Raw genomic sequence first — 10,007 nt, 5'->3', positions numbered from 1 at the left:
GGTAGAACTCCCTGTGGGTTTTCTGAGACTATAACTCTTTACAGAAGTAGGCAGCTTCATCCTTTTCCTGAGGTGCAGCTAGTACCTTTGAACTGCTGACCTCTCAGATAGCAGCGCAATACTTAACCATTACACCACCAGGGCTCCCTAGATATGATAGAGAAAGGGGGAACCCATCACAGTGATCTACATATAACCCCTTCCCAGGGGGATGAACAACAGAAAAGTGGGTGAAGGGAGAGAGCAGTCAGTATAAGACAAGGAAAACATTAATCACAAACTATCAAGGGTTCATGAGGGAGGAAGAGTGGGAGAGGGGGAAATGAACTGTTATCAAGGGCTCAAGTAGAAAATGATTTGAAAATGATGATGGCAACATATGTACAAAAGGGCTTGACACAATGGATATATGTATGGATTGTGATAACAGCTGTAAGAGTCCCCAATCAAATGATTTTTTTAAAGATAGAGATCGCTTTAAAACATTCATGAAAAATGTCATTAAAATTTAATATAATTTTTTCATAAAATTTTTCATGCTTGTGTGTGTGTGTGTAGAAAGAGAATATTCCACCATTCATTCATTTCATTGAGTATGTATATATACATATGCACATATATATGTATTTATTCACACACACCTATATGTATCCTACCCTTACTTTCCCAGATTACAACCCTGAGTGTCAACACAGTGTAAGGAAGTCTCTTTGCTTTGAGTAGAGGCTGCCTCAGGTGAGAGAACGGGGTCCTTGGCCACCTGGCAGGTCCTGCTTAGAAGAATGGAACATGGCTGGGAAAGTTGGCTTAGAAATTGGTTTAGTGAGTGGTTCTCATCATCAGAACTGTTTGAGTTCTTTTTCAAAACACATGTATTTGAGAAGTCTCCCCAGAGATTTAATGGAAACAGTCTGGGCTAAAGGGTCCAGAAATAATTTCTCTAAAAATCATCTAAGTGATTTGGACAGGTCTGCCTCAGACCCACTCAACAAGATGACATCTAAGTGTTCTTGTAACGAGAGGAAGCTCTTAGATTAAGATGCCTGGAATCAAACCCTGAGGTCCATCCATCTTAATTAGCGAAGCAATCTTCTGACTTGCTCAGCGAGCTGACTGAGTGTGGGTATGGGGAGCAGGGAGAAGAGTTCACATGGATATGAAAGGGTTCCATTACGTCTGCTTACTGCTCCATATAGGATGATGTAAGAAATGCCGCAAATCCAATAAATATCTATTTTTGGCAGCTTCATCAACAGGAGAATTGGATTTAGTGCAAGTCTTAGTCAAGCCTATTTGGGAATTGCCCTGGACCCTCTCCCAAGAACCTGGAGCATTTTGTAAGAAGTACAGGAATTGTGACCCACTGTGGGGCCAATGCTAAAGCAATTTGTGTATCTGGGTGTAGGGGAGGGTGGGGAGATACTAGTTAATGATCAAAATACAGGTTACACATCAAACCTGCTTTTGTGTCTGTTGCTTTCCCATACCTCACTCCCAACACCACCAGGACACCAGGAATTCCATGAGAGCAGAGTCATTATGGCCCACATATGATACATACTCACTAAGCTCTCCTAAAACAGTACACGACAAAAGAATTGATGGACAGATGAGTGGGGAAGTGGGTTGGTGCACAGCCGTGTTGAAGGACAGAGAGGTAGTGGGTGATCCTGTATTGCTTGAGTGTCTCACTTGGTTTCTGTTACATCTTAATGCTTCAAAGTTACAGGGTGGAAGAAAGAGCAAAACAGGGAGGGGCAGAGTCATGGAAGAAGTGGAGAAGGAGGGGAGGAGGGCGAGAAGGATGGAGGAAAACTGTGTGTGCTAAATATCAAACTGTACTGGAATGTCAGACAACATTTTCTTAAAATGATCAAGATCCACGGGGGCCATTCCTCAGCAATCCCACAGCTGTGTCCACACCCCAGCCCTCCTTGGCAAGCTGAAACCCTCACAGCCCGAGTGCTGTGGGGAGTGGGGGTGGCGTTTCCCCCCAGTTGACACCACGACACAATGCATTGCCATGGTGACGGCCGCGTGTCCCTTTACTCCTTACCTTCTTCCCCTCTGTGCCTTCTCTCCCTGACTTTCCTGGGAATCCTTTATCCCCCTTAAAGCCTGGAAGACCAGGGAGGCCAGGGCGACCAGGAGGACAGTCGCTGCACACATCCTGAGAGAGAGAGAGAGGGAGAGTGTGCATGAAGAACACCTTCACTTGTACAGTAAAGAGACTCATGGCTCCAGTCTGCCTGTCTCTAGACAGAAGAATACCACTCGATAGTGGCAGAGCCCACGGGCTGTATCTCATCATCACCCAGACCCTTCCTTGTGCGTCGGATTTTGCATGTTCACTGACTTCATTGGAAGTTTCGTTCCAGCCCTGAGATACTTGGACTAGGACCTCATCTCCCCCAACTTCCGGCCAGCCTGACGGCTGGAAGCATGGCAGGAGAAAATGATGTAAAAAATCTATCTATGTATCTATGTATCTATGTAAACAGGTATGGAGCTGGTCCCACACGAGCACTTCAGGCTGCTAAAAATGGCATGCTCTGTCCCTAGAGTGAGTGACAAAAGAGAGGTAGAACTTCAGTGCTGTCTTGGGGTTGTCCGAACAGAGGAGCAGAACACAGGGCAGGCCACACCTTCAGGACATTCTCGCTGTGGGGTATAATGCCAGCGTTAGCCCAAGTAGGCATTCAATAAACAGTTCCTGGAATGGACTGTGTCAGAGGTAAGGAATATCCTTGGGGGGAATGGAATGCTCCCTCCGTTCAGGGAAGTAGTCTTCTCATCTCTAGCTCTTCCTGTGTAGAGCAGAGTGTACCAGGAAAACTCACGTAAGCAACTACACTCGGGTCATTGTGTGCTGCTGCATCTTCCCTGACTCACAGGGAGCCCATGCTTAGCCAAAGGAAGACATGCTGTCCAGACCCGCACCAGTTTCACAATCAGTGGTGTATCTGAGTCCAATTGTTTGTGGCTGCTGTGCAGTTTGAGAGCCTTTTGACCTAGGGGGCTCATCTTGTAGCCCTCAGCTAGACACTGTTCTGTCCCTCAACTGGACCAACTTCTCTCCCTCAACTGGACGATGTTCTGACCCTCAACTGAACAAACTTCTGTCCCTCACCTGGATGATGTTCTGTTGTGACCTCCAGTGGGTTTTCCATTGGCTGGTGTTCAGAAGTAACCAGCAGATCCTCCTCTCTAGCTTCCACCTTCAACTCTGCTGGAAGCTGTCCTCCGTGGGTGACCTGCTGCTAAGGGACATACTGGTGGTATAGCTTCCAGCATCCTCCCAGATGACAGGCAAAATGGCAAACAGGTAGTAGGCCCAGGCTATCCTTCCTCCAGTGCCCCTTCCCTCCTCCTCCTCCCTCTGGATGAAAACAACTCAAACTCACAGCTATCAAGTCATGTCTGGCTCAGAACAACCCTATGAGCCCTCTCTTTATGCCGAGAGTAAAAACAAACAAACAAACAAACAAAAAACCACTCACTGCCGCCAAGTCCATACTGATTTATAGCGACCCTATGGGTCACAATAGAACTGTCCCCATGGGTTTCTGAGACTTTAACTCTTCATGGGAGCAGAATACCCTGTCTTTCTCCTAAGGAGTGACTAGTGTTTTTGAATTAGTGTCCTTGCTGTTAGTAGCCCAAAGAGTAGCTACTATGCCACAAGGGCTCTGGTGAGAGTTACATGGGATAATGCAAATATGACACTTAGAATATTACCAAACCAGTTGGTTAGTGAACAATACACTTAAGCTATTACTAGTCCTTCATTTAGCTGTCCACTCATTGAGTGTAAGAAGCTGTCTTTGGCCACATGCTAAGCTTTAAGGCCACAATGAGTGGAATGTTGTGAAGAGCTCAAGGTCAAGTGGCACCGATCACCATCTTTTGAGTGGCCTGCAGAGAGGTCCACAAAGCGGGTGGGGTCTGCATGGATTCCTATGGCAAGGGAGGAAGTGTGGGGTGATCCAGCAGTACTCCTGGTCTCTGATTTCAGGATAGAAGAGCTTTCCTAGCACAGCACACCCTTCATCTGGCTTTCTCAGTCTCTGACGATTCTTTAGAAGTCTCTTATCCCAAGAAGCCTCCATGATTATTCCACACGGGAGTGGGATTCCCGCTCTCCAAGCACTCCTCTCATCGCTGAACGGGTCTGTGCACAACTCCATCCGCCCTCCCCTCACCAGGCACAGAGAAAGAGCAAGCTCTCAGAGGGAGGCAGGCAGGGCGTTGAGCTACTTTTATGTCTTCGTTGTAGCAAATAGCTGGCCAGAGAACACAAGGTGAATAGATGTAAGAACCAACCAACCAACCAACCAACCCCTCACCTTCTGTGTCTCCTTTTAGGGCTGGAAAAGCTGGTTGGACATTTTTTGGAGGGGCGGGGGGATGGTGACATGTTGGGAATTGCTAAGTGCTAAGGTGTATGAGCAACCCCAACCCACCGCTAACCAGTGGATTCCACATCATGGTGACATTGCAGGACACAGCAGAACTGCCCCTGTAGGGTTTGCAAGGTTATAAGTCTTGACAGAAGCATCTTTCTCCTTCGGAGTGGCCATTGTGTTTGGACCACTTACTGGTCGGTTGGCAGCCAAACACTTAACTCACTGTGCCCCCAGGGCACTTCATCTGACTCAAAGGTGCATGAAATGATCAGAAGGATCTTTTGTGGTTTGCCATGGTTTCATTTGTTAGGCAGAGTAACAGCTGGGGAGGACTTATCCTTGCCTAGAGAGTCTCTTCCACTTCCTTAGGCCATGATGCAGTCATGAAACACTGTGATGATGGGGGGGGGGGGGGGGAGGAAGAAAAGAGCCAGGCCGGGGGGGGGGGGAAGGCGGGCCAATGGTATATTGTGTAAGGAACCCTGGTGGCTGCTAATAGAAAGGTCACTGGTTCAAATCCACCAGCTGGTCCACAAGACCTGGCAGTGTGCTGACATAGAGATTCATAGCTTTGGAAACATGGGTCAATACTACTCTGCCCTATTGGGTTGCTACTGGGGTGATGCTGATTGTGGACAGGACATCAGCATAGGAATTGTTCCAGGGGGGCCCACTGCAGCAGGCTGTCCTTGTGCAGCCCACTGAGGAGCTGACAGGGAAGTGACCCGTGGTGGCTTGTGGGAAATCAACAAGGCCATGGGTGATCGAGGCATGAAGCAGGGTAGATGGAGCCTTTGGGGAAGGCATGGGGAATCTGAATTCAGCTGGCGCCATGATGCTCTGGAGGACCGATTTCTGCTCTGAGTGGGTGGCCTTGCTCATGTGCACAGCACATGCCCTTGCCCGTGGATGTTGTCATTGTTAGACTTCAGCATTGACTTGACGCACAGCAAGTCACCAAGAGAACAAGACACGCCCCAGCCCGGCACCCTCCCCATTGTGCGTCCTCCGTTTGAGCCCGTTGTTGCAGCCACTGTGTCCATCCATCTCCTCATTTTCACTGCATGATGTCTCCTCCAGGGACTGGTCCCTCCTCATGACCTGCCCAAAGCCTAGGAGACCAAGTCTCACCAGCTTCACTTCTAGGAGAACATCCTATTTCTTCCAAGATAGACTTGTCCATTTTCTGGCAGTCCATGGTATATTTGCAATCCCTCCCCAGCACCACGCTTCAAATGCACCCATTCTTCTCCAGTGCTCCCGAGTTTTTGTTCAGCTGGGGCATGCCTCTGAGGTCGATGAAATTACCATGGTGAGGGGCAGGGGCACTGTCAGCCTCAAGGTGGCATCTTTGCTTTACAGCATGAAAAGAGGCCGAGTGCAGCGATTTGCCCAATGCGATACACGCTAATCAAGACTACTCCCCAACTCCTCCACTTACTGGGTCATTAAGCAAGTCACTTCATCTATTTGAGTGCATGTTCTTAACTGTAAACGGGGACCATTCTCCCAATTAAGGGAAGGGCTGTAAAATGCAAACAAAACCATGCGTGCTTGCAAAGCACCATTCATACTGCAGGGCCCATTGCATATGCTGTGTGCATGGCTGTTCTCTTCCGTTGACATCAAATACAGCTCGCTGCATCATGGTCAATGTGACGGGTAGAAGCAAACAAGTCCTCGGCGAGAGGCTGCCATGTGGAGGAACGCAGCAGCCTTTGCTTCTGGGAAGAAAGGCCACCTGTGCCGCTCAGGAATAGCCAACTCCTCCACTCCAGGTCACCCAAGCGCTCACTGTACCTGTGCCGTTCACAAACACAAGGTGCCATCAGGTTGATTCCAACTCGTAGGAACCCAGTGCTGTGTGCAGGACGTGCGGGCTCTGTCGGACTTTCAAAGCTGGGAGCTTGCAGGAGCAGGGGTCCAGGGCTGCCTTTCTCAGTGTTGGCAGTGGGTGCCAACTGCTAAGCTTTGGGGGTAGGAGTCCAGTCCTTCCCTGTTGGTTCCACCCTGGGGGCCCTCCTGCCTACATATCAGCATCCTCACCCCAATAGTTCTGTCAGAGAGGGGTGCAGCTGCGATGCAGTGAATCACTTAACATTGCTCTTCTAGCCACAGTCTACATGCAAATAAGCCACAATCTACATGCAAATGAGTTGTATGGGACTCAGAGGAGACTGTTGAGTTTGGCCATCCACTAGGTTTAAAATGAGCCATCTCAGAAGCAGGAATGGGAGGTATCAATGGGAGGTCATCAAGGAAGAAGAGCCAGGAATGGAGTATATCCTTGGAACCCTGACATCCCGGCCCTAACCTCCTCAATCTGGGACACAGAGCTGTGATATCAGAGGAGCACCAGAGACATGGTGCCGGCCAGGGGCAGCAGCCCCAAGAGGATGGGACAGAGAGGCAGGCTTCCCAGCCCAAGGATCAAATAAAGCGAAGGCCTTTTGTATAAGGCTCACTTGGGGAGTGGGATGCCTCTAGTGCTTGATTGGGGAGCACTCGGTTTGCGGACCCATGGAGCGAGAGCTGGACACCTTTGTGCAGAGCCTTACCGTGGAATGGCATGCCCTTCGGGCACATACAGGCTGTGCTAAAGGAGATTCCAGCAACTGCCAACACTGGGCCGAGGCCTAAGAGGCATGTGGCAGAGAGGTCGAGGCCCAGAGAGAGGCATGCCTGCAGACAGAAAAGAAGCCCTCCAGACTGGAAGAACAGTATCCTGAGCATTTCTGATCATGAATTTTCATCTGTTAAGTTCCTAATAAACCCCACAAGCTTTAATATCGGCTGTGAGCTCCCTGTGGCCATTGCAATGAATTATAAAACCCAACAAAGAAGTAGTAAGTGCTTAGATAGAGACGGTCAGTGTGACAAAAGATAAGGAAGCTTGGAAGATGGAGGTGGGTCTGACTTTTGCCTCACAGGATTCAGCCTTGGGCTGAGGTTGAGTTTGATTCTGTTCCCCTGTGAGGGCAGACTGTTCCTACACCCTTTATACAGTAGCCAATGTTTCAGCACCTCTGGTGACTGGCAGGGAACTCATAACCTGCCTGACGTCTGTCTCATTCACAGACCAAGTCACCAACAGAAAAGTTAGGGTCCCACTGGGTGTGCCTTGGCTTGACCACTACCCTGCTCGGTGCTTTTCAGGGGCTCACAGCCAGCTCTCGGTGCCCCAACAGCTGCACCTGTGAAGTACAGAGTAGAAGTGCTGCTTGTGAGGAGCTCACAGAAGTGTTGTACTCATGCAAGGGAGATATCCTGAGGATGACCTTCGTGGGCAGAGACCCAACAACAGAAGTTCTTCTTACAGAAACTCTTGGAAAGAGAGCTGCCTACCCAGGCAGTTTCCCAGCCATCACCTGCTATCAGTCCCTGGACCAGAGCAGCAGCCCTCCACCCTCAGTGTCTAGATGCCAGCGACTGGCTGCACACAACTAGACCCGTTGCCGTGGGGTTGATTCCAACCCAGGAGGACAGAGTAGAACTGCTCCGTCACGTTTCCATGGCTGCAGCCCTTCAGGAACGCGGACTGCCTCGTCTCTTTCTTGCAGAGACACTGGTGGATTCGAACGTCCGACCTTTGGGTTAGCAGCCCAGCAATGAAACCACTGCACTCCCAGAGCTGCTTGACTACACAAAACAGAGATCATACCTGGCCGGACCCACCGTCCTCAGACTGTGGTCAACAAGGTTTAAAGGTAGAGTGTGTCCTGGTGGGTGCAGGGCACTGAATACAGGTGTTCACATGCCCCCTGGGATTCCCAAGTGTTCTGATAAACCCAGCTTCATCCCCTGGCACAAGAGACTATTCATTTCACTAAGTGTCTGCCCCAACACAGTGCGGGGATGTCAGACTCTTAGCCTTCTCCAATACACACGGTGGGTACACAAACCACAAGACTTTGAGGTTGAAGCTTTTTTTTCCCCCATGCGTTTCTTGGTGGGGGTGGGGGTGGGGGGTGATATAAATCCAGTCCCTTGCAGAGCAAGACTGATGAAAAATGAAGGCAGCTAATAAAATCTGTAATAAACAAGGGATTGAATCAATAGATAGTGATTTCTTGTCATGCCCTTGGGCAGGGAAAAATAGTCTCCCTTGTCAATAAAAATCAACAAAGAGTGTCCCGCTATTTATTTTGTAATCAAACGTCTAATTCTCCATCAAGGCCTCTCCACGTGAGGGGGCCGATTAAAAGCCCGGCTTCTGGGAATGGTTTCCTTGGTTGGCTGTTGTGCATTCTCTTGCCTTCCCTGGGTCTCATGAGTCAGGTGGAGTTCTCTGACGTCACAGCATCAAGTGCTGGTCTGAAAAGACAGGAGGCCCAGGGAGTGGCGATCGGAGGAAACTGGAGGCCAAGCGGCACTGACCTTGTGAGCAAGGCCTAAAGTGTCACTGTGTGCCATCGAGTGTGTGCCCTGCTCTGATCAGGCACGTCCCAAGTGGGGCAAGGGGTGGGGAGTGGAAAGGGGTGCTACTTCATGGGGTTTCAGTGCCTGACTTTTTTGGAGGGAGACCCCCAGAGCCTTCTTTCTGAGGCCTCCCTGGGTGAGCTTGAACGTCTGAGTTTTAGGTTAGCAGCTCAGTACAGGGAGACCCGGTGCCATTGTGCTGATGTGTGGGGCTGCCACCCGCGAGGTCAGCAGCTTAAAACCCCCCGCTGCTCCCCAAGAGACAGGGCTTTCCACTCCGGTGAAGAGCGTCAGTCTGGGAAACACACAGGCGCAGCTCTACCGTGTCCTATCGGGTCGCCGTGAGCCTCCATCGACTCCGTAGCAGTGAGTTTGGATTTTTTGCTTTTGGGGGGGTTCATGGGAAATGGCAGCCCCACTTTTCATGCGTCCTGCCATCTGGTTGGGTCCGGTGTGGGCAATGAATCTGAAGAAACGCACTTCATCCCTCCCTTCCTTTCTGGAAATCCATTGGACAACTGAATCAAAAGATGATGGAATTCTCCCCTCCCCATGTACAAGAGGAACTCGGGTGGCACAGTGGATTTCAGGTTGGGCTATTAACCACAAGGTCAATGGTTCAAAACCACCAGCTGCTCCATGGGAGAAAGAAGACGCTTCCTACTCCCATAAAGACTGTCAGCCCCAGAAAGCCACAGGGAGTGTTCTATTCACTGCCAGACAGGACAGTGCAAACTGGCAGCTCGCCTGTCAGATCAGCCGTCCAGGTACATTGCTGCTATTGCTATTACAGTCCTGATGGAACTGTCCAGAGAGAGTACCATTTATCACTGTGATTGGCCTCCCCCCACCGTGACTTTCAAAACCCATGCACATGCATGTAATGCTTTTCTTTTTACCTTCACCAAGAGGCTTATGTCCCCCGGAGAGAGCAGTGGTGAGGAGCCCTGTGGGAGTACAAATAAATGAATGCATCCGCGCCTACTGGACGCATGCAGACAGAACCCCACCCCAGCACCCTCCAAGAGTGAGAGTTCTGTGAGGGTGGCCACCAGGCCGAGGTCTTCCGCACAGAGCATGGATGCTAATGTCCCCAGGAACGCCCCTCCCTGGGACCCACGGTCCTAGCCAGACCTGACTCTCTCAGACCTTTCTGGTCCCCAGCTTCATCTGCCAGCTTTT

The 10,007-nt window shown here is 50.1% G+C and overlaps 1 protein-coding gene across 1 annotated transcript in view; it reads right to left on the bottom strand.

The window, feature by feature from the left end:
* LOC123521323 (collagen alpha-1(I) chain-like) overlaps nucleotides 1–10,007 on the bottom strand; it is an 88,166-nt gene that overhangs the window by 51,662 nt on the left and 26,497 nt on the right. The window contains exons 12-13 of the mRNA XM_045286933.1: nucleotides 9,725–9,772; nucleotides 2,057–2,170 (exon numbers count right to left, since the gene is read on the bottom strand). Coding sequence (XP_045142868.1) covers nucleotides 2,057–2,170; nucleotides 9,725–9,772 — 162 coding nt within the window. The remainder of the gene's footprint in view (nucleotides 1–2,056; nucleotides 2,171–9,724; nucleotides 9,773–10,007) is intronic.

The sequence above is a fragment of the Echinops telfairi genome, unplaced genomic scaffold (assembly GCF_000313985.2).
Source record: "Echinops telfairi isolate 266 unplaced genomic scaffold, ASM31398v2 ScPeMD7_1;HRSCAF=3_0, whole genome shotgun sequence".
NCBI classification, from domain to species: domain Eukaryota; kingdom Metazoa; phylum Chordata; class Mammalia; order Afrosoricida; family Tenrecidae; genus Echinops; species Echinops telfairi.
This window is presented reverse-complemented; position numbering and strand designations above follow the sequence as displayed.